The following is a 24,417-nucleotide window of genomic DNA, read 5'->3' as shown; positions in this document are numbered from 1 at the left end:
ACCATGCAAATCAAGGACAGTGTCTGTCTTGCAAGTGCTCTACCCCTGAGCTACATCTCCAGCCCTTTTTGTATTTTATTTTGAGATAGGGTCTTGCTAGGTTGCTCAGTCTGGCCCAGACATGAGATCTCCCCATCTCAGCCTCTCAAGTGGCTGGGATTAAAGATGTATACCACAGTGCCCAAATGAAACCTAATTTTCCCTCACTTGTTTCTGAAGGTAAAAGAACTTAAATCTCTAATTATGTTTAACTGTCCCATGGAGACATGCCAAGTGGTGTTCTTATACAATTTTGGTGCATTAGAACAAGAAAGCCAAGGCTGAGGACTGATGCTGTGGCCTTCAGTCACCTAACTATACAAAGGGGCAAGTTATAGAAGCTACCTTCCGGGGGTCTTTTTAACATGGAAAAAGAAATGACAGTGCTCACACTATAGTGTGATCAGACAGTTGTTACTTGTCTTGGGTCATAATGTGCCACGGGATCCACGGTGCATGACTGACATGCCTCTGTGCACTGACACCAACCACTAAATCAGTGCACCATGTTGGCCTCCACCCTGCTGGAGGAGAAAGCAAGGGAGGCAACCCCCACCCATCTTAGCAACGTAGGACTCCTGGACAGCATCTGACTTCAGTCTCTTCACCCATGACTTGCAGACACCAGCAGGCTTCTTTTTACATTGATGTTGTTATAAAACAGTGAAAAGCCAGGTGTGGTGGCACATCCCACTGCTTAGGAGGCTGAGGCAGGAGGATCACAAGTTCCAGGCCAACCTCGAACAACTTAGCGAGGCCCTGTCTCATGTAGCTCATACCACAAAACAAAACAAAAACAGCAAAAAGACATAAGCATGGCTGCATCTGAAGAATGGAACTTGAGAGGCAAGAGCCAGCTGTTTTCATTAGGTCTTCAGTTTATGTGTTTATTACATTGCTGGGGCTGGGGCTCAGCGATAGAGTGCCAGCCTAGCACGTGCAAGGTGCTGGGTTTGATCCTCACCACCACATAAAAGTAAACAAATGAAATAAAATAAAGGCATTGTGTCCATCTACTATAACAACAACAACCCCCAAAACCCCAAAGGACAAAGGACACAAAGTGAGCACGATTACAGCTGCCTGTGTCACAAGACTCAAAGGAGCCCACCAGACCACTTACTTTTTGATGAGTTTGTAGAGACGTTTCCGGTTGAAGGGAGGAATGTTTTTCTTGTTGGCTATTTCCAAGAGTCGGTCCGCAACAGCCTTATAGTCAAACTACATCACAAAACAACAGCCTTATAGCAAAGCCACATGCTTGACTTTGGAAGTTCACATTTTCCAATAAGACCCCTAGGCACCAGAGAAAGGCTCAGCAATCTCATGCTGAGGCGGGGACCAGGGTGGGAACCATCTTTGAAAGTCACCTCCCAGCTATCTTTCATCTAGGAGAAGCCAGGCAGTGAGCATTCCATACCCCCTTTAAACTGTGACATAAGGCACATCACCAAATTCTCCTAGATGTGCTTCTTTTTAAGTTTAATCTAGATTTCTAATCTGTACTTGGTAGAACAATAAACTCTTATTCGAAAAGGACTGCTGGAGCTGGCTCTGTAGATCTTAGCAATTAAAATGGGGACCGAGAGCTTTCAAAATTCCACACTACTTAAACTCATCTTCAGTAAGCTCATTCTAAGGAAGGGAACTTCAGTGACAGAAGTGATTAAGAGCTTCACACGCCAGGCTCTACAGCATGATTAGCTTTGACCCTAATTCTCTTGCCAGGCCACGAAGTAAGTCTATATTCTATAAAAAGCAAACACCCACCTGGAGAAGTAGCCCCGTGTCCTCCAAGGTACCACAGTCCTTTCTTCCTCTTTTATCACTGATTCCATCGCTCCTGGAGGGGCATTTGTTCAGTGCTGTCAAAATACACTCAAGGTCAAGATTCTTGATATGTCAGATAAGCAGTAATGATGCTTCCCCAGGAGCAGTGTTTACCCAGATGAAAACAAATGTTTCTTCCCAGAGAAAACCCTGCACCTGCACTTGATAATCTCCCAAAGGGGTTTGGGTTGTTTGGTCCTGGGAAGAGGACGAACCCTGGAGGAAGCACACTGCTCCTGGCCCTCCTCCTTGTGGTGACACTACAGACAAACCCACATAAGTTGCTGCTACCTCCACTTCCCTGCCATAGGCTGTCCTGGCTACTGCCTGTGGCTGAGGGGAAGGGAAGCTCTTGAAGCACTCAGGCAGGTGGACCACAGCTCTGTGCTGCTCTTGACTGGGAGGAGGTGAATGGACTTGGAGTCTGTGGTCAGTATAGGTGGAAATCTGTTCTACAGCTTCAGAAGCTTTTACCTTACATGCAGGATCAGATGCATTTCAGATTTAGGAGCTTCCTGGATTTTGAAACATTTGCACAGACTGAACTGCTGAATATTTCTAATCCAAAAGTCTGAGATGCTCCAGAATCTGAAACTTTTTGAGTGTCACATTGATACTTCAAAAGTTTCAGATTTGAGAACATATTGGATGAGGGATGCTCAATCTGTACTAGATTGGCAACTTTTCCTGAGGCCACACTAGGACTTGCTCAAGCCTGCCACTTGGGCTACTAACACTCCAGTCTATCCTTGTTTTTTGATATTGGGGCACTCCAGGGGCACTTAAACACCGAGACACATCTCAGCCCCCCCACCCCTTTTTTGGTGGTGGTGGAGATTGAACCCAGGGCCTTTTGCATGCGAGACAAGCACTCTATCAACTGAGCTATATCCCCAGCCTTTAATTTTTTTTTTTTTCTTTTGATATCAGGGGTTGAACTCAGGGGCACTCAACCACTGAGTTATATCCTCAGTCCTATTTTGTATTTTATTTAGAGACAGGATCTCACTGAGTTGCTCAAAACCTCACCATTTTTGAGGCTGGCTTTGAACTCACGATCCTTCTGCCTAAGTCTCTTGAGTTGCTAGGGTCACAGGTGTGCACCTTCCAGATTTTTTTTTTTTTTTTTTTTTTTTTTTTTTTTTTTTTAAAGAGAGAGTGAGAGAGAGAGGGGGACAGAGAGAGAGAGAGAGAATTTTAACATTTATTTATTTTTTCTTAGTTCTTGGCGGACACAACATCTTTGTTGGTATGTGGTGCTGCTGAGGATCGAACCCGGGCCGCACGCATGCTAGGCGAGCGCGCTACCGCTTGAGCCACATCCCCAGCCCCCAGATTTTTTTTTTTTTAAAAAGAGATTCCTTTATTTTTTTTTAAATGGGCCTTTATTTTGTCCATCTATTTATACACAGTGCTGAGAATCAAACCCAGTCTCACATATGCTAGGCAACTACTCTGCCACTAAGTCACAACACCAGCTCCCCTTCCAGATTTTTTTAAGACAAATACAATATTGATTTTCCACAACAAATATTGGTCTTTTTAAAAAAATAATATCGAGCCTCCTTTGCTAGGGGATGGAACATAGGACCTTGAGCATGCTAGAAGTGTTCTACCACTAGGCTGTACCTTTAGTCCCCAAATTTCCTTCTTTTTATTGGTGCATTATAGCTATACAAAATAGTGAGATCTAGTGTTACATGTTTGTACATGCACACAATCTAACAATATAATTTGGCCAATATCATTCCCCAACATTTCCGCTTCCTTCCCTGCCTCTCACCCCTGAACTTCTGCTTCTCAGTGGCAACATGCATTTCAAAAGGTGGTGAACTCTAGGGTTGGGGCTGTAGCTTAGTGGCCAAGCACTTGCCTAGCATGTGTGAGGCACTGGGTTTAATCCTCAGCATCACATAAAAATAAAATAAAGACATTGTGTTCACCTACAACTAAAAAATAAATGGGAGGGGGAAGGGGGAGAAAAGGTGGGGAACTCTGACCTAACCATTTACTTCACACCACTGTAGGGGTTTTGATGGTCCACAACCTCAGAACCTCAGGACACAGAACAATATAAAAGCAGTGTCAGTCCACAGTGAGCATCTAAACATGCAAAGACAGGAAATAAGAGGTGCCAGAAGGTGAGCACATTTCTGACCACCTGCAGAGCTCTGCGGAGGAGGCTTTAGCAGACGAGTGTTCACACCAGGGTGTTCAGACACATCAAATGAAACAGAACCAATGAGAAGACCCCAACATATGAGCCAGGACAATGATGGAGCCCTCACAGAATTCAGCTCCCAGAAGATACAAAAGGTGTGGGCTTGGGGCTCCCCAGGTCCCCAATGGGAACAAATGTCTTCACACACTTGACTCTCTTTCTAGGGAGGGGTCTGGGCAGAGCCATATTCCAGGAGCCAACTCTGGATTATCTTCAATAAGAAGCCACCAAGTGTTTTATTATTTATTTTTGTGTACTAGGAATTGAACCCAGGGGCACTTAACCACGGAGCCACATCCCCAAGCCCTTTTTATATTTTATTTAGAGACAGGGTCTCACTAAAGTTGCTTAGGGCCTTGCTAAATTGCTGAGGCTGGCTTTGAACTTGTAATCCTCCTGCCTCAGCCTCCAGACCTGTTGGGATTACAGGCATGCACCACTGAGCCTGGTTAGCAAGTATTTAAGAAATATTTGCTTGATGAGAATTAAAAACAACAACACAATCCCCAAAGACAGAAGAAAGACCACTGTAGGAAGTCTCACCTGTCTTCTTTCTGCTAACTACTTTTTTCCAAGCTGCCTCGTTTTCAAAAGTCTCCTCTTCAGAGAGGTCACCATCACCCACTTTGGTTTTCTGTTCCTCCACTGTGTCTTCAGGTACAAGAGGAGACTGATCTACAATGACTTCAAAAACACCCCTAGCTATAGTCTGTACCAGTGTGTGGCTGAGGGTAGAAGCACAGCGGAGAGAACGCAATTAAAACACACCATCTGGACCTTGCACAAGAGGAGTGCAGCAGATGAGCAGCAGAGCAGCACTGTGCAGCACCTGTGGGGCACTACCAGCGGTCAGCAGGCACCGGTGAGGAGCCACCTACATGCCATGGGATGGTAGGCCATGAATGCACAGTGGGCAGAACTCTGGGTGTGGGAGGACATTCCAGGAACAAGCGGGTCAAACTCTGAAGCGGGAATCCAAATCACTACTCAGTGCTTCAAAGGCCTCATTAATGGGAATCGACACTGCACACTCTTTGCTCTGGACACTCATCCTAGCTGTCCTGCACCCTGCCTCAGAACAGGACCCCACCCACCTCTGAGTATCCACAGAAGCAGTATAAACATGTGATGAGCCACTTACTCCTTGGTCTTGGCAGCAATTTTGCAGAATGGGTCAATAAACTTGAGGTTCTGATCTGCCAAAAGCTGTAATTTAGACATAAAATAAGAAAAAAAGATTGAAATAAAACAAAACAAAATCCAGCCCCCTTTCCTTCCTGACACACTGGAAAGGGAACCATTCTGTGCATCTGGATCGGGAGATGCAGTGATTCCTGTCTTCCAGCCCCAGATGTGCTTCGCCACAGAGGCCTGGTAGGCTCAAGGTCACAGCCATCCTCCAGCCTTCTGGGTACCTTAGTATAGTAACACCAAGCACCACCAGCCCAGCCAGCGCTATCTTGCAATACACAGGCTTTCTCCCTACAAGAAGTTCTACGTGGGTACTACCACTAGGTGTGAGATGAAGGCTTTCTTATTCTTTTTTTTGGTACCAGAGATTGAACCCAGGAGGGTGCTTAACTACCAAGCCACATCCCCAGCCCTTTTTGTATTTTATTTAGAGACAGGGTCTTGCTGAATTGCTTAGGGCCTTGTAAGTTACTGAGGCTGGCTTTGAACTTTTGGTCCTCCTGCCTCAGCCTCCCAAGCCGCTGGGATTACAGGTGTGTGCCATTGTGTCTGGCTACGGTCTCTTTTAACAATGATGACCACGACAACAACAACAACATCTCTGCGGAACATTTGTAAAAGAAATCAAAATTGTTCATCTTCTCAATGTTAGATAATTATCTATATACTAAAAATACACTTCATACCATTTGTATACGTTATGGTTTGGGTGTGAAGTGTCCCCCGGAGCTAATGTGAGAAAATGCAAGATGCTGAGAAGAATTACATTACAAGAGCCTTAACCCAATCAATGAATTCATTACCTGATGAGATTAATTAAATGGTAACTGAGGGAAGGTGGGATGTGGCTAGAGGGGATGGGACACTGGGGGCCTGGCTTTGTAGGATAGATTCTGTTTTTGGAGAGTAGTCTTTCTCTCTGCTTTCTGATCATCATGTGAACTGCTTCCCTCTGCCACTCTCTCCTGCCATGATGTTCAGCCTCACCCCGAGGCCTGAAGAATGGAGTCAGCCTTCTATGGACTAAGACCTCTGAAACTGCGAACCCTAAATAAACTTTTCTTCCCCTAGAATTGTTCTGGTCAGATCCTTTAGTCACAGTGGTGAAAGAGCTGACTAAAACATATGCTTTGTCTGTTGCCTTTTCCCCTGGTGCTTTGAAAATCCTCACTATATCCTGAGGATTTCTCCTCATTCCTGAATTCTCCGAAGGGTATTTTTAACTGTTTCTTTTCCTTTCTGTCTCTCTCTTTCTTTGCATCAGGAATTGAACCAAGGGGTGCTGAACCACTGAACCATATCCCCAGTCCTTTTTACTTTATTTCTTAAAAATTGAGACAGGGTCTTGTTAAGTTGCTTAGGGCCTCACTAAGTTGCTGAGGCTGGCCTTGAACTTGTGATCCTCCTGTCTTAGCCTCCTAAGCTGCTGGATTACAGGCGTGTGCCACCATGCCCAGCTCTCAAGGGTATTGCTATATTGGTACTGAAATCCAGGGCTCAAATGACCCTCCTGCCTCAGGATCCAGAGTCACTGGGATCAAATGTACGTAACACTGTGTCTGGCTCACTTCTGTTATACGAACAGGACTGCCGCATGCATCCTGGTGCACATTCCCCATGGGGAATGACTCGGAGAGGCTGGACCCACTCTGCTACTAATGTCACTGGTATCAAGTGCCAAGGGGCGGCACTTTGCAGACAACTCTTCTGAGCACCTGTGGTCTTGTCACACTGCTGCCAGCATGCCCAACTGTTTCTTACCTCTTTTCCTCCCACTTTGGATAGTTCGTCCAAATAAATATCGATGAAGTGGAACCTCACTCCATCAGGAGACTGGCTCTCAGGACAAAGGATCTCCTTCATCAGAACATCCAAAAAAAGCTTGATTCGGCTAAAGAAAAAGAAACAAAAACAAAAACAAAAACATGATTCTTTTAACGAGAGCAGGCCAACACTTTCATCCCCAAGAGAAAACAAAATTACTTAGGTGAGAACTAATACTGCATAACAATAAAGACAAGGCCAAGGAAGATGTCCAGGGAAGGCAACCACTAAACCAGCATGAAGTATTGTCCGCTACACCTGCCAGCTGCTCCGTGCCTTCACAGGGCTTGGACCCCTCCCTGAGGAAGGACGCCTTGCTCCTTACATCACTCTAGGGCTTGACGGCACACCAGACAATTCAGGGGTTCTGATCAACTGAAAAGCTTTAGAAAGCACCCTATTATTATCCTACAAGTATTTTCTGGTATCACTGAAGATCAGCCAGGCCTTATGTGTACCAAGCGTGCTACTGCTGAGGTAACCCCCAGGCTTTCTTCACTGGTCTCGAGGGTCACCAAATGCTAACTCAAATAGTTACCAACCTTTCCTCCCAGCCATTCCGTTTCAGAACTTCAAAAGACTGCCTCAGGACCAGGCGAATCAGCTAAAGAGACAATTTTTGTTACAAAGAAATGTTAATCAGCTTGGCAGAATAAGGAGATCAAATGAAATTGGTGCATTGTCTGGATCCGGAAAAACAAAACAATATCCATGATAAATATAATGATATATTTTGTTTACTAATGATCCCCAAGTGCTTCCTTGACAGGTAGAAGAGGTGCAGAGAACCTTCTATAAATACCTGATACTGCTCTACTTCAGACAAGCGCTCCATTGTTTGTTAATTATTTTTTCCCCCCACAGCACTAGTGATCAAACCCAGGTCCTTGTGCATAGTGGGCAAGTGCCTGGCCACTGAGCTAAACCCTAACTCCCCTCTATTGGTTTTATGATGCAGAACATTCTTTTTGCACAGAAGCCTTTTCTTCTCAGTACTGTGGAATGAACCCAGGGCCTTGCGCGTGATAGGCAAGTGCTCTACCACTGAGCTACATGCCCAGAGTATTTTATTTTAAGACACTGTCTCTCCAAGTTGCTGAGGTGGGCCTTGAATGTCTGATCCTCCTGGCTCAGCCTCCTAGGCAGCTGGGATCACAGGCTTGTGCCACTGCGCCTGGCTGAACATGAAGTCTTAAAGTCAATGTGGACAAAGGCATGCTGACCTTACCATGTAGTACTTGTCCAGGCGCAGCTTGTCTATTCCCTTCCATTCTCGATTCATGGTTTGCCAGAAGGTCTGAATGAACAGGTGCTCTGCAGGGAACAAGAGGCTCTGAGAGCTTGGTTCCCATATTAGGGTAGACCACATAGTAAGAAAAGAGTGAGGAGAAACTAGGGTTTATTTACTTGTCTCAAAAATTCTTGGGAAGTTAAACAATCTGGTCAATAAGTGAATACACTTGATAATTTCCTTTACCTTAAGATAAATAGATTAAAATACCAGGAGGCTAGTGATACCTCCCCACCAGAGCATTCTCTGGAGCACCTTACCTACTGAAAAGCCACGTTTACCTAAAATCCAAATTCCCTGATCCACACTGCAGGCCCTTTCCACGGTACCCTTTAAAACACACACTCATCCTGATGAGCACTCACATGATCCTCGCAGGCTCCACTTTCCGTCTGTGCTAGGTATCATTTGGGAAAGCTTTAGCACAGGGCATTCTAGTCCTCTCTTCTGAGCCTTGATGCTAGCACGTTTCCACTGGAAAAACTTGCTGATTTCTTTTTTGGATTTACTACTTTTCAGAGTAAAATTCTTTCTTAATACATCAAGCCTATAGTATGCATGATTCAATTTCCTTCACTGTGAGCTGAACCCAGAACCACTGCAGTTTCTCAAGCCACTGTGATGGGTTTGCTCTGGGGCGTGCTAAGCAGAACACACTGTCATCCTTTCTTCCTTTATAAATAATTCAAGCCTGTCTCAGCAATCTTAATTTTCCGTCTGGCTTCCTTTTGGTAGAGAAGTTTCCTTGTAGTTTGCTACCAGTGTTGTCCTCTATCTCACCTTGGGGAGCATGCACCTGCCAGAGGTGACCAAATAAGCTGGCGTGTGAATGGATAGCTGTGAGAGTGCCCAAGTGACTCAGAACCTGGCTGAGGAGCTAGTCTTTGCGTGTCGACTGACTGTACACAAGGTGCCCCCATACTGTCTTAGAAGTTGCTACCTTCGTCTGCAAGCTTTTAAAACAAGAAAGGCTTGTTGCCTAATGCCTATATAACATAGTACCAGGCTCATGTTAAACCAACGCCCTGGGAAATGGGGGACTCTGAAGGAAGGAAAAGAAACAACACTGACTAGGTTTCCCAGGCAAATTACCAAATGTGAAGAACAAGGAAGTTTTGAAAGTCATGAAAACATCAGGACTTACGAGCCTCTGAGCTGTTAACAACATGGATGAGTTGGGAAATAGAGTTCGCTAGCTCCTCCTGCAAAGGTGGGGTTGGGGAGAAACATCGGGGTTATTACGTGTTGTACCATCAAGGCAGCACTGTGGCCTGCATCCTCCTCCCACCCTGCTGGCGGGAAAGCCTGTGCTTTCTGTTCTAGTGACTGTCACCAAGGGGTGAGGCTGTGAGCACCTGGTGTCTCCAAGTGTAAGACCTCAACTGTGCTGACTTCATGTGTGTGTGGGAACAGGCTACGCTGTGGGTTTGAAAGCATGTAGTAAGCCATTCAACGACCCACCAGAGGCCCACATTAGCCATCAATCCCTGGCTTTAAAACTGTAATCAAGCTGAGATTGTATCAAATCTTTAAATGCTGTGAAAGACAGAAAACACAGGGTCCCTCCCTGGTGGCTGAACACTGGGGTTCTCACTCCACAGACCTAATTTGTGGGATAAAAAAGTCTTCTACCTGGCGAGAGTAGGTTGGAAAATAAAGGTTAGATAGGACCCTCCTAAGGCTCCGCCCTGCCAGGAGTGCCCTCTGAAGACAAGCTGGCCAAAGCACAGCAGGGCCTGTTTCGGGAGAGCGCGGTGGGCATGGTCTGTGGAGAAGCCTGCCTGGCAGCAAGCCTTCTGTCCACGAGGTCCCTGGGCATAAACGGTCCTCAGTGATACTGCTCACACTTCACCTAATTTTCCTTCCTTTTAAAATGAACTCCAGACTTGAACATGTTGTTTATTGGTTCTTTCTTTACTAAAGCTGCTGGTTGTTACTTTTGAATGAATCTAAAAATGTTTTGCCCTGCTAACCTACTCAAAATATGTTGAGTAATGTGAATATGAGAATCCAGACAAGCTGTTACCCAGCATGGGTGCAGTGGCAGGGCCGCACGGAGGAGCCCAGCAGGAAACTGCAGGAGGACCCGACAACAGAGGCTTGCACGTTTCCGCCACCAGAGGCGCAGCTGCTTTCAGAAGGCAGTTTTCTATGAGCATTCTCTAACAGAGCACTGGCGGTGGGGCTGAGTGTACTCCACAGATGGGCACCAAGGCTCACCCAACACACTTGGTGAGTGGCGCAGTTTCCACCGAGTTTCCTTGGTTAGTGGTTAGAGAGGCTTTAGCCACAAGGGCCTGTGGAAGAACGGAAGGCGAGCAGGAAGCTGCCTTATACCCAATACCAGCCACACTGTGTAGGTGGAGCCTACACCTCGAAGTTTCTTAAGATTAGTGCTTCCTATCACACTTTTTTGTCTACAAGGAGTAAACTTGAGAGAGAAGAAACAGAAACTTTAAAACACATAATGCAAAACCTACCATGGAATCTATGAAATGATGACAGAAGTCTACGACTTAGAATATCCATTGTATTTGAAAGATGATTAACCTAAAAGCTGGTGCAGCATCCCTTTCTGTTCAGACGAGCTGAGAAACCGGCTCCTGGAGGCACTCATTCCCAATCTGCTTAGGTATGCCAGGGCACTGACTGAGGGTCAACATCAAGTCTCTCTTAGCCAGCGTGCCAAAGGTCCAGGAACACGACAAAGGGGCTGTGTTACCTGCAGAAGGGGTTCGTCCTGCACCCACATGCAGTAGAAGAGTCCTTTCCATATTTTTAGGAGTTCTTCTTGGCTGAAACCTCCTGCAGGGCAAAAGAGCATACACACGCACACACACAAATCTTATTTTAGAGTCTATATATTTCCTTTCTTAAAACCTAAAAGGGCCACAGTAGCGGTGAAAACATTACCACATGCTTCTAATTCTCTTCCAACCCTAAGCCTTGTTTCTTAAATTTGAACGCCAGGTTTCCTATGTTACAATGAACACATGAACCGCACAGATAGTTCAGCCTTGGAGAGGGAGCTATGATGTCAAGTCCTCAACAGTCAAGAAACACAAGGAAGCACGTGTGATCACAACACAATCAACACCCCGGGGCTGAGGGTGCAGCTCAGGGGTACAGTGCCTGCCGGGGTTGATACTGAGGTCCTGGGTTTGATCTCCAGCACAGCCAACTCTCTCCAAACCAAAACCAGACAGAACCCATGAGGTGGCCATTTATAGAATCAGCACCCGCCTCAAGCACTGCCTGCTTAGTACTGCAGATCTGACAAATGATGCAGGATTACCCAGTCACATGAAATCTAGCAATTGGCAGACCCACTGAAGAACAGAAAGCCAGGCAGGCCCAAGATGCAGGGGGCTCTCAATAACAGACCTGAAAGTCAAAGGACTAGGAAAGCACCCCTTAATTTTTTTAAAAAAACATTAACCGACCCAGGAGCCATGAAACATTCTGAGCCACATAAGGAATCAGAAATGAGAGGCAGGTGCCCACTCCTGGATCTCAAGACCATGGGCCAGGGAACCAATATCCTTAAGTTTCCATGTGCTACAAATGGTCTTCACTGATATCTTACTAGGAATAATGGGGACAATCATTGGGAGTAGCAGACTGGGATATAATAGATGAATGCAAAAAGTAGCATGGATTTGGAATTGGTGTGATTGCAACACTCCAGAGATAATAATGGACTGATGTTTGGTGTATTCAAAATGAGTTTACTCCATTTTATACATTTTATTAAAAATAAAAATTTCCTCACATCAATAATTTTAAGATGGTCTTGATTCTTTTTTTAAAAAAAATTTTAGATGTTGATGGACTTTTATTTTACTCACTTATTTATATTTTGCAGTGCTGAGATCCAAACCCAGTATTCTCACATGTACTAGGCAAGTGCTCTAGCACTGAGCTCCAGCCCCAGCCCTGGTCTTGATTCTTTTATGACAGTTTCCCACTTAAATCAAAATATCAGAAATTGGTGAAATTCAAGTACATGCCCTTCAAGAGCTGCACAAAAGAGGTAAGGGCTGGTTTTCCTCTTTTACAAATGAGTCACATGTAGGGATCTTCATCTTTATTTTATTTTTATGTGGTACTGAGAATCGAACCCAATGCCTCATGCATGCTAGGGGAGTGTGCTACCACTTGAGCCACATCCTCAGCCCACATGTAGGGATCTTTACACCAATAACATAAAATCCACCAGAGCCCAGCCAACTGTAGTCATAACAGCAATATATATATATTTTTTGATCAAATTCAAAGACTGCTTAAGTCTCTAGTGAACTAGTGGACCTGGGCAAGGATCAATGACTGCTAAAACATTAGGCCAAAAAGTACTGAGGAACTTTAAAACAAAACCTGAGTTGTGTTAAACCTACCTAGCAACACCAGCTTATAGAAAATCCAGGGGGTAGAGGAACAGGTTAAGGATGACCTTGTGATGTAGTTGGCAAAACTTCAAATGTGTGAGTCTACAGGACAAATGACCAGTCCTCCAACAAATAAACTATATGGGGAAAAAAGATGCATAAAACCTGTTGGAATTAGCAGACGTCAAATGCAACAGGTGAGTCTTATTTGGATTCTGATTTGTCATAAAAATCAGCAGACTGGGTATTACACATTAAGGATGTGTTTAAGGTATGAGGAGGGTACTGTGGCTATGAGTCCTTATCTTTCAGACACATATGTTGAGGTGTCTGGAAATGGAGTGAGATGCCTGGGCTTTGATTCACAAGAACCTAGAGGGAAGGAGGAAAGGGCAGACAATCTGCCTGGGCACTGGCAAATGCCAAAGCAGAGAAATGAGGACATTTGGACTAGGGTTGTAGCTCAGTGGTATAGAGCGCTTGCCTAGCATGTGTGAGGCACTGGGTTCGATTCTCAGCACCACATATAAATAAATAAAATACAGGTATTGTGTCCATCTACAACTTAAAAAAAATGAGAACATATGTTTTTTTATATGTTTGAAATATTCCTTAACAAAAAGACAAAAAGGATGCCATAAATGTTAAAGAACTTACAAGCAAAGAGGATTAAAGGAGCTGGGTTACTGTGAGGCCAGGGCCTGGCACTCTGGGTTTTTGTGGCTGGTTCTGGAGTAGATGCACCGTTATTTCCTGCCCAATTTCAGGGCAAGGATATGGAGGAAGCAGAGGTTAGTGGGGTTCACCCTACAGGGAGGGGTGGAAGAAGCAGTAGGGGCTTAAGTCAGATTAGCAGGAATTCTCTGGGCCAGAGGACTGCTAAACAGCAAATGGCCCTCTGCTCAGGCTCCAGGAAGTCTCTCTTCTACTAGGCTTGGAGCACACAAGCGTTTCCTGTGCTCAGCCACCCTCAAAAGAAGAGGGCCTGCCTGAGAGTTGAGTCTCCCCAGGGAGCAGAGTCTCAGTGGAAAAACATGGGGCTCTGGTGCCACTGGCTGGCTGCAAGAAGCTGCTCTTCAATTTCCACTTAAAGCTAGTGTGGCTTGGAGGTTCTGTTGATTGGCAACTGAAGAGTCCTAGTAAAAACACATTTTTATTACAAACATTCACACACTACCAAAGTTACATAGTCAAGTGTGCCTTGTTCACTGCCTCCCAAATCCCGTTTCCTCTCCACAGGGGCCACTGCTATCTGCCTTCTGTTTCTAGATCTTTCCTATGCATGTGCAGAACAGTTACTTGTATTGTGGAAAAACATGGCTACCTGTTAGAAAGTAAGAATGACATTCTTCTGTATTCTGGCTTTTCTTACTTAAAGCTGCTTGGTGTATATTTATCTCTAGATAGTTCTCAAACCAATGGTAAGCAACAATGGGGTATACCCAATATCACAGGCAAAGGAACAATACGATATGCTACATGGAAAAACAGAAGATTCTAACAAAGCCAAATTAACAGCAGAACCCAGTCAGTGGGCAGGTATGTGAAAGCACATTCTGACTCATCTCTGCTGAAGGAGACCACAAAGTACAGCAGAGACCTGACAGGTGGGCAGGCCCCAACTGCTGTGTACAAGAGCACAGTACCAGAAAACTGTCCACTGACCTTTGGGACTTAGTCTCCTTACTGTACCAGGCATATGGTCAGGGTCAGAATGAAAGGCACATCAGAGAAGCATGTTGTGAATGAAGTGTGTTCAACAGCGGGGTGTGGTGGTTCTGATCAACTCACCGTTCAGCCATAGTTATCCAAGTGTGCCACCATGCCCATCTAGGTTTAGTTATTTTATTTTTTTGGTACTAGGGATTGAACCCAGAGGTGCTTTACTACTGCCATTCCCAACCCTTTTTATTTCAAAACAGGGTTTTGCCAAGTTGCTTGGGCCCGCTTAGTTGCTTAGCCTGGCTTCAAACTTGTGATCCTCTTGCCTCAGCCTCCCGAGCTGCTGGGATTATGTGTGTGTGCCATTGTGCCTGGCTAGGTAGTTATTTTAAAACAAATCAGGTGAACATGAAAGTGAGACACACAGACACAGGATATACTGAATGGTAACACTATTTTCCCCAGGACACGAGCACAGAAGCCATTTATGATAGGGGCAATGTCACACTAACTTAGCCCAGGGTCAAAACTCCTATTCATCAAGACTTCAGGTAGAAGGCTGGGGATGTGGCTCAAGAGGTAGCGCGCTCGCCTGGCATGCGTGCGGCCCGGGTTCGATCCTCAGCACCACATACCAACAAAGATGTTGTCTCCGCCGAGAACTAAAAAATAAATATTAAAAATTCTCTCTCTCTCTCCCCTCTCTCATTTAAAAAAAAAAAAAAAAAAAAGAAGACTTCAGGTAGAGAGTTGCCTCATCACCATCAATAAATTTAAGACCACTTACCCCAGACACACTGTTGTTTTATATGTATCCAAAGAAAGCAATGATGTGAATGAAACCGTCACAGGTTGATTCAAATGCTAAGATATACCTCAATTTGGGGCAGAAAATTTCATGTGGGTGCAGTACTAGGAACTGAAACCCATGCTCTATGACTGAGCTACTTCCTCAGCTACTTTTTTTTTTTTTTTTAATCTTTTGAGATGGGGATCTCACCAAGTTGCTGAGGCTGGTCTTGAACTTTTGATCCTCCTGAGTAGCTGGGATGACAGACATACACAATCCTGTCTGGCAGATGTTATAAAGTTGCAGAATTGATAAGACAGGTAGGGATTGCTGGGCATGGTGTTGCATGCCTGTAATCTCAGTGATTCAGGAGGTCAAGACAAAAAAGACAGGCAGGGATTGACTGTTTAGTTCAGTGCCAAGAACAGGGTACATAATAATAGCACACACCTGGTGCTTCTCAAATGTTTGCTGAATATAGGAATTAATGACTAAATCATGACAAATGAGTTGTTATGAACCAAAACAATGATCAATTCATGTGAGTGAGGACTCACAGTTAAAGCACAAGAGCAATATTGTTTTAAGTGGTACAAAGATTTCCAACTTGTTTTAAAGATTACAGAGCTATTTATTTATGTTGGTGACAGTTAAAATACTTCCTAAACAAGATGCAAAAAGATCCTGAGCCTGTCAATGAGAGTCAAATGTTGGGCTAAGCTATTTCCAAACTTGTGTTTCTATTTTGATGGGGCTTAGCTGTGGAAGAGACCTTGGTTTTTCTCATCTGTTATTGCTAGGACATCTACTGTAGTTATTTTTGATGGTCTATTATACTAAATGCAATGTGCATATGGTGATGAACACCACAAGTAACTGGGTGTGATGGGTGCTAAGGAGGCAGGAACCCAGGACATTGGTGTCAACTGATTGGCCTCAGGCTACCTTAGCCTGGTGCCAAATTTGAAGTTCTAGACCTGCTCACAAAGTGGTGTGAGCAAGAGGCTGTCTGGATGTCTCAGGTCCATATGTACCACACCTGTCTTTGTTCTTGTCCACAGCCAGGACCTCATAAGTTGGATATGCCCTCACTTCAAGCTAAGAAAACAGATGGAAGCTTACTGTATTTGGGGGAAGAATGGCACATCAACAGATAATTAAGAAGCAATATACCTAAATGCTACAACAGACAGCAGTGTTTAGCGGTGCTTAGAACCCTACAAGAGTGGGAGCAAGAGGGAGGAAGTGATATTGAACTGAATGGGAATGGAGAAGAGGTAGGCTTCTCTGCAGAGTGAGCAGAAGGCAGACAAGCAGCAGAAAGTTTTGGGGGACTCTGGGCACTGAGCATGAGGTGCTAGTGGGACAATCATGCAGAGTGCTGGGCTAGCAGTTTAGGTTTAAGAGGCATTGGATTACAGATATGGGAAACCAGGAGGGTAAACTAACGGAGATCCCAAACAGATGTCAGGAATTCCGATCCACTCCTTAGACTTCCCACCAAAGCTTAATTTTTCTTTTCTTTCTTATTTGGGATATGTGTGTTTTGTGTCAGTAACGCGTGTGGGGAGTAATGCTCTTTTAAGCAATTTCAATTGTGCTATTATTAGCAGTAACTAAGCCCAACTTTGGCCACCTCGATGCAACATAAGCAGGCCTCCATCGCCCATTGCAGTCCATACCTTAAGTGCTCACTCAAGGGTCCCCAGGACCTTTTAGTCGGGTAAATAACACTTCCCCGCACTCCACCGCCTGCTTTCCACCTGCACCTCGGGAGCCCTCCAGCCGCGCTTACGGTCTCCGCGCCCGTCCCGGGCCGCGCAGCTCCTGCCCTGCAGGCGCGTGCTGGGCGCACCGCCCGCGGCCCGCGCCCGCTCGCGCACTCCACCTGGCCACTTCCCGCCCGCGCGCCTCCAGGCCGGGCCCGGCTTCTCCCGGCACCTAACGGCGATGTCCAGCCACCAGCCCCGGGCCAGTTCTCGGCTCCGCCGCTGACCTTCGGCATACCACCGGACTCCTGGCCGTTCCCGCCCAGTACGGCCCAGGCACAGCACGCGGATGGCTCGCCGCTTGCCCCGGCGACCGCGACACCGGCCATGTGGCGCGGCGGACCCCGTGGGCGCCCACCTGTCTCGCTCTGCGTCTTCACGCTGAGGTACTGGCGCAGCTTCCTCACCGCGCGGTCGCGGACGCCCTTCTCGCCGGACGCCAGCCGCTGAGCGAACTGGACCTCGGCGGGCTGCACGGCGGGGGCCATCGCGGCCGCCTGAGCAACCCCGCCGAGCGCCCGCCCCCCGACCGCGCTTGCGCAGAGCGCGGCGCGCGCCGATGGCGTCATAGAGGCGCCGTGCGCCGCGCGTTCCCGGCCCGCGCGTTCTGGGAGCGGCTCTGGCCGCGGGAGGAGCCGCCCGGCCCCACGGCGTCGTGTCGGCGCTGTCTTTCGGTCGCCGCAGGTCAGGGCGGTCGGCGGCGAGGTTAGCCAGGGTCGGGTCTTGTCCGGAAAGACACTGACGGCTGGTTTAAGTGGCCTAGAATCTCGAAGCACACTTAGCAAAGCCCCGTCAGGCCAGCAGCTCTCCTGCGATGCGTACGCACCGCGTTTCCGTGGCGCTTAGCCCGGGAAGGCAGGTTCTCCTGGGGCCCTGCTTAGCAGGCTGACGGGCAGCCCCGCCGGGCCGCTACCGCGTGGTTCTGGCAGGGCCAGAGCACTCCTAGTGCCCACTGCCCCGTGCGCTGGTGCAGGGTTGGGATGTGGAGTACGGCGGCATCCCCGCCCCCAGCACCTGGGGCAGGTGCAGGTGTGTGCACTGCGAAGGGAACCACCCCATCCTCCCTAGCATCATGGGGCGGGTGCAGAGGTGTCCAGCGCACAGTGCTCGGTCTCACCCCCCTCCCCCCCCGCATCTGGTGGGCGGGGTGTGGGGTGCCAAGTGAACCACCTGGTCTCCCATTGGGCATCCTGGGCCCAATTCCGGTTGTGGTGCAGCCAGAACCTCCCCTTTTGACCTCTCCCCGGGCATCCTGGGGCAGGTTCTGGGAGCCTTTCAACATGCACTTTACGGAATGGGCATCGTGCAGACCTTGCTAATCCCAGAGGGGAAGTCCCTAAAGTTGTGCTAACTTTGGGATCATGCAAGACTGTAGGGAATTTACCGGTGTAAGGTGACTCCCCTGGATTTAGGGTGGTTATCTTACTGTCACCTGGAAGAAATAACCCTCCTGTGATCACAAACGTTCACCTCTCAAAGTGAAAGCTCCAGGAGCGGGTCGCTGGGTCAGGGCCAGAGCAGTATCTCTCACCAAAAGAGAAAGGACTATTTGGATTTATTTATTTGATATTTATTTCTGGGTTTCACGTTTCGTCTACTCTGCAGTTAACAAGTGTTTAAAACCCGGGCTAAACCAGAAGATCAGAAGTGGGACCTCCCGGAGTCCTTCCATCGATCCCGAGGCAGAGGATGCTGCTCAAACTCCGGGAGCTTTGAACCTCGCAGCTCTCCGTACTGCGGACTATTCGGACCCGGCGTGGCTTCGTTCCCGCGCTTTCTGGCGTGCAGGGGTCAAGGAGCGCCGCGCAGGCGCACTGAGCCGAGGCGGTGGCCATGGGCGAGGCAGGAGGCGCTGAGGAGGCCTGCCGGGTCAGTGGGGAGGGCCCGCTTCCGGCGGTCGGCCCGCGGTGGGCATCGCCCAAGCGCTAAAGGCTGTTCGCATGGCCCGGTGCACTGGGCAGGGCAGGAGGCGGCTGGGATGCGGCTTCTCGTCGCCCTCGAAGGCCTGGCTCAGGACGCGGCCGGCAGGTGGCGAAGGCGGCTTCGTGGCTGCGGCTGTGACCCACGCGGCCTGAGGGCGATTGGGTGCTCGGACCCAGAGCTGGTCCTGGCCGTGTCCGGTCCGCGTGCGGGCAGCCGAGGCCGCCAGGTTAAGTTGCTGCGCGGCGTTCAGTGGGTCCTTTGCGGCGGCCTCTTCGCCTTCGTGCGGCCGCACCGCCCGGCGCTCTGCAGGAGCTGCACCCCTGCCCCTTGACCTTGCACTTGACCCCGGCGCTCCGCTGGAGCTATGCCCCTGCCCTTTGACCTTGCACTTCGCTACTGGGTCTCCCAGTTTCCAGGCCTCGAACTCGGCAAGCGGTCCGAAGCTGGCGTGGCAGCCCCCCCCTGCCTTTTCAACCGGGGTCTCCCTGGAGGCGAGCGAGCGATCCTCCGGCCCCCAGAGCCCGACACCCCGGTGTTGTCACCTGCTTTACACACGTGTGACCCAGACCCGTGTCCTCTAGGAGAAGACACCTAAAGGAACAGAGGGGCACGAAAAAGAAGCAGGTCGGCTTGGGCTGCTGGTTTTAGTCACCTGAAGAGAAATATAATAATCTTAAAGGTCTTCATTTTTTAGCACATGGGAACCAAAGAAGAGTTCGTTAAAGTCAGAAAGAAGGACCTGGAACGGCTGACAACTGAAGTGATGCAAATACGGGACTTCTTACCCAGAATACTAAATGGGGAGGTACTGGAAAGCTTCCAGAAATTAAAGATTGTAGAAAAAAGTGAGTCCCACCTTGATTTTTAACAGTCTGATTGGTTATTGGTAATGTAATCTAATAGAGCAGATTTACCTTAGGTTCATAACTGTAATTGTATATAAATTTTAACGTGTTGGCAATAGTCCTTGTAATTACATTAGGGAGAGTCAGATAAAATGTGGAGATCCCCTGAAAGAGTAACTTAAGAAAAGTGTGTTGTGTTGGAGGAAAGGTTGCCAGTTTTCTGTAGTGTTTATTACTAGCTTCTCTTTCTGTCCTGTTTTCTTCCTTGGAAGAAGAATTTAATGGTTTTCATTCTGAAAAACTCCAATCTGAAAATTAAGGCCTTTTGCAATTAAAGATCCTGCCATGTTGCAGCCTCAGGTGGGATTAATGGAGCCGTAGAGATAATTAAATGTGTGTGCACTTGTCCCTGGGTGGATGGGAAGGTCAACTTCTAGCACTGAGTTAAGGCCAGGATTTTGAGGACTTGTCCATTCACACTTTTGAGCTTCAAACTGAGCTGTCATGTCAAGTACCAGTGTAGGACCCTTTTAAAGTTCTTGAAGGTAGTTCGAGCTTGATCAGTACATGTCTGGTTGAGGCTGCTTAACTATCAAGTCAGCCTTTAAGGGTTAAGGCTAATTCCCCATGATCATTTCAGATTCTTAAATGTTTGTCCTAGCTTAATGAGACTGAGGTCACTAGGAATAGGCCTGTAGTTTGACTAGGTCAGGTTTATGGTTCATTGCAATGTGGGAGACCACATTCTAGAGGAACTGGGAGGCATCTCACCAAAGAGGAGGATCATATTGTTACAGGACTTGAGGGGCAGGGTAGGATTAGGGTGGTGTGGAAATGAAGCAGTGGTGGTTTTTTTTTTTTTAATTTTTTAAATTTTTTGGGGTGTGTGTGTGTGTGTGTGTGTAAGTATAATATGTTTATTTTTATTTGTTTATTTTTGTATGGTCCTGGGGACCAAACCCAGGGCTTCACACATGCAAGGCAAGCACTCTACACTGAGCTACAACCCTAGCCCTTGGTGTGTGTTTTCATTTTCTCTTTTTGGTGGTGCTGGGAATTGAACCCAGGGGCCTTGTGCATGTGAGGCAAGCCCTCTACCAGCGAACTATATCCCTAGCCCTGAAGCAGTGAGTGTTATGATGTCTCAAAGCAATGTAGAGCTTTGCGTAAAGAGGCAACGTAGGTCTTACTGAAGAAGTTCCTGGTTCCATTCACTTAAAAAGTGCAAAGTTCAGATAGACTGTATAACACTGTCTAGAAATCCCTTACATGAAGCTCTCTGGCTAGCAGAACATGTAGGCTGCCTCTGTTACAGAGGCTCTTTAGGCCAGGATGTGGTGGTCTTTTTTTTTTCTGTAAAATCTCAAAACAGCAGTTTCTAGGAGTTGGATTTTTCAGAGTGAGACTAGAAGTGAACAAGTCCATAGTCCCTCAAAGGTTCATTGTGACCCTTCTCAGTCGCAGGGTCCTTAGGAGATATATTGTTCCTTGGCTTTTTCCATGTCTGCTCTTCTAGCCTGACAAATTGCAGGATGGGTTTTCATTTTTTCAGCAAACTAATTTTTACTTTCTCACATCTGACTCATCATAACCATTCCTCTGTCCCCATCTCACACTGGCCAGCCTCAATCTCAGAGTAACCCCGCCAGCCTCAATCTCAGAGTAACCCCGCCAACCCCCATACACTGGAGACTTTGTAGCTACCTGTCTGTCCTCCTCAGCTGTTTCCCAGTGTACCAGTGAGTCCTGTACATTTTGCTTCAGAGAGGCAGCCTTACTTCCACCAAGGCTCGTCTCTTCTGCTGTGGAGACATGAAGCTCTCTGGCTAGCAGAACATGCACCTAAATCCCGTGTTTGCCTCCTCTAGGCTGTGTTGACCCCTTTGCCAGCCTGAGTAATCTTTGGCAGTTCAGTTGATCACATCATTCCTCTGCTCAAGTCTTTAACAGTTGCTCTTTGCTCTTAGGATAAAGACCAGCCAACCAGTAAAACCACTACCACCCAAGTACCTAAACCAGATCAGATCAAGGGTTAAAAGGCTTCATATTGCTGGATATAGCCCCTGCCCAGAGTCGTTGTCAACTTTGGCTGTTCAGATGTGGCTTCTCTTGCTGAAGTCTAGTCCTCTGTGCTGCTCCTTCCTACTGTATGGGTTTTTCCCATTTTACTTTGATAGTAGTAAATAATCAGGGCTCTTGTTTTTGTTTACTGTTATCTTTACCTGGCTGGATGTTTGTTCTTGTAGGATTGCCCTCCTGTCTGCATGCTCCTTTTTCTGAGTTGCAGTGTTATGATGCTTACATGTGTTTCTAGAAACCTGATGTTAGAAAGGAAGGACCAAACTGGCTTGGGTTATTGTAGAGGGTTCACTGTGGACTTCCAACTTGAGCTATTGAGGAGGACTTTTGCTTTTCTGGCCTGGCCTGAAAGGTGGCCTCCTAAAGCACCTGTCGTCTAATTTTTGCTCTGAGTTTACCATTTGGGAAAGGTCTGAAGGAAAACAGTATTCCCCCCCCTCCCTTTTTTAAAGGCCTACATTTGATAGCCTTGGCCTTCCCATGGACCTGTCTTCAATTGAATCACTTGTAACATGACTAAGAATGAAGCCACAGAGAAAATCCAGAGATCACACTGTGGCAACAAGAACTGTTTGGCATATGGATTCTTCTTTCCTTCCACCAGCCCTGTGGTCCAGTAGGGTTATTGGCTTTGCTTGGTGTTGGTTATTTTGCTTTTAGAAGTGGGTGTGTGCATCTAGTCTTAAGCAGTGACCATGGGCAACCTGAAGGTAGAAACAAATGTCAGGGAAGGGAGTTGAGGGAAGTTGTGTACCTCTTTTCAGAAGTTTCCTTTAGAGTGCAGGTGAGATTCTATTTGGATGCCTTCTGTAGGCTTAATCTATAATGTAACTTGCAAGCCAGCTTTAGGGCCTGAGTTGATGATGAGCATAGGGAGAGATTGATACTAGCATAGGACCTACCTTAGGAAGCTGGTCAAGGTAAGTGGTGCTTTGGAATACCACTGATGATGTGTTACTGGAGCATCTTTAGGGACTCAGCTCTGAGAGGGAAGATGTTGAAGTCTAGGGTGGTGGCATGTATGGAAGTCTCAAATGGGAGTGAGAGGGAGGATTATGGGTTCATTAGCTGGTTTTTCCTCCTTGTACAGAGTAAGAATTAGAGTATAGTAGAACTGAGGACAGTGAATCTGAGTAGTTTACACAGGACAAATAGTACACAAGTTATGGATCGTTTTTAGTTTAAGTGAGAAGCGCTTGGAGGTTTCTACATAGAAATAACTTCCAAGTAGTGATTCAGGTCATATTTTCAGGGGGATGGCTTTTGCATCTGAATATAGGATAGGTTGGAGGGGTTGGGTGGGAGATGGAGAGAAGCAGTGATAGTTCCTCAAGGGAGCCTCTGGGCTCTGTTGAACTTTGAGTCTGAATGGAGCAGGAGGGACATGAAAAGAAACCACTAGTCCTGGTGATGAAGCATGGACACATAGTCATGCTCAGATCAGCCAAGCAACTGTGGAGTGAGGGGAGCCATCTGTCCTACTGTCAAGCTAGTATCTCAATGTGTTTCTGTCTATTTAATAGGAACTGTAGTGTTTACTTCATAGGCTGTGGCAAGTTTAAGTTGAGAAAACTCTTCCAAAGTGCGTGGTCTATTCCATAGATAGTATCTCCCAGCTGTGGGGACCACTTGAGCTTTGGTGTAATGCAGAGTGTGCTCCAGTTCACACCCTGGCAACTTTATAATCACCATTGCTTGGTGAGTTTGGGAAAGGTATTGGAAGATTTGAATAAGAAACTGGGTTGATCCCACTTCTGTCCTTGATTATGTGTAACCCCCCACTTCAGGTTTTTCTGCCTGTAAAGTGGGGGTAACCACAGTGTTCACAGTGACAACTTACTCTGTATCTTCTCTTATCCCTTCTCATCTTTTATTCATCCAACAGGAGGTATCAAAAATTTGTTTTCACCTGGAAGAATTCTCTTTGCTTTTAAAATAAATTTTCACGTAGTATATGGTGGTTCTATGTGTAAAACATGTAAAAATTGTATTTTTTGCATTTTTTAATATTTATTTTTAGTTTTTAGGTGGACACAATATTTTATTTTTTAAGTGATGCTGAGAATCGAACCCATCGAATTGCATGTTAGGCGAGTGAGTGCGCTACCACTTGAGCCACATCCCCAGCCCTGCATGGTTTTTTTTTTTTTTTTTTAATATTTTTTAGAAGTAGTTGGACACAATACCTTTATTTTGTTTATTTATTTTTATGTGGTGCTGAGGATCAAACCCAGGGCCTCACACATGCTAGACGAGTGCTCTACCGCTGAGCCACAAATCCCAGCTCCTGCATGTTGTTTTTAAAAATTGAGCTTTAGAACATTTACTTATGTAATAAGGAGGTACAATAAGGGTGTTGTGAGAAAGACAAAATAGGGCTTTTTGAAGACAATTGCATTGTTATCGTCTGCATCCAGTTTTCTCTTTTTAGTTTTAGCAGTAAAGTAGCCAGAAAGACAAATTACAGAGGCAAGAAGTTGCAGATGGTAGTTTTCAGATAGCTTACCTGGCAACAAGGGCTCTTTCCAGTTAAACTGATCTGGGTGTTTTGTTTTAATATAGCTAAGC

General features: G+C 46.6%; 2 protein-coding genes across 24 annotated transcripts in view; one reads left to right on the top strand and one right to left on the bottom strand.

Moving 5' to 3' along the window:
* Rrp1b (ribosomal RNA processing 1B) overlaps window positions 1-17,549 on the bottom strand; it is a 35,219-nt gene extending 17,670 nt beyond the window's left edge. For 4 of the 11 annotated variants that reach the window (XR_013437099.1, XR_013437100.1, XM_021725269.3 and 1 more), the window contains exons 1-10: window positions 17,361-17,549; window positions 11,119-11,201; window positions 9,541-9,598; window positions 8,334-8,419; window positions 7,648-7,709; window positions 7,043-7,172; window positions 5,232-5,296; window positions 4,634-4,815; window positions 1,810-1,904; window positions 1,163-1,260 (exon numbers count right to left, since the gene is read on the bottom strand). Coding sequence is in view for 9 of the 11 variants with exons in the window: in XM_021725269.3 (XP_021580944.2) it covers window positions 1,163-1,260; window positions 1,810-1,904; window positions 4,634-4,815; window positions 5,232-5,296; window positions 7,043-7,172; window positions 7,648-7,709; window positions 8,334-8,419; window positions 9,541-9,598; window positions 11,119-11,201; window positions 17,361-17,490 (989 nt within the window). In the remaining 2 variants the exon portion in view is untranslated. Of the gene's footprint in view, window positions 1-1,162; window positions 1,261-1,809; window positions 1,905-4,633; window positions 4,816-5,231; window positions 5,297-7,042; window positions 7,173-7,647; window positions 7,710-8,328; window positions 8,420-9,540; window positions 9,599-10,876; window positions 11,202-17,360 lie in introns of those variants that run through there. The other 7 variants (XM_005323445.5, XM_078044723.1, XM_013357823.4 and 4 more) reach the window with 7 other exon arrangements.
* Hsf2bp (heat shock transcription factor 2 binding protein) overlaps window positions 17,538-24,417 on the top strand; it is an 84,351-nt gene continuing 77,471 nt past the window's right edge. For 10 of the 13 annotated variants that reach the window (XR_013437101.1, XR_013437104.1, XR_013437103.1 and 7 more), the window contains exons 1-3: window positions 17,538-17,686; window positions 18,608-19,151; window positions 19,620-19,770. Coding sequence is in view for 10 of the 13 variants with exons in the window: in XM_078044729.1 (XP_077900855.1) it covers window positions 18,981-19,151; window positions 19,620-19,770 (322 nt within the window). In the remaining 3 variants the exon portion in view is untranslated. The other 3 variants (XM_005323447.5, XM_078044726.1, XM_078044727.1) reach the window with 3 other exon arrangements.

The sequence above is a fragment of the Ictidomys tridecemlineatus genome, chromosome 3, assembly GCF_052094955.1.
Source record: "Ictidomys tridecemlineatus isolate mIctTri1 chromosome 3, mIctTri1.hap1, whole genome shotgun sequence".
NCBI classification, from domain to species: Eukaryota; Metazoa; Chordata; class Mammalia; order Rodentia; family Sciuridae; genus Ictidomys; species Ictidomys tridecemlineatus.
Note: the sequence above shows the minus strand (reverse complement) of the source record. Positions and strands in the feature narration are given on the sequence as shown.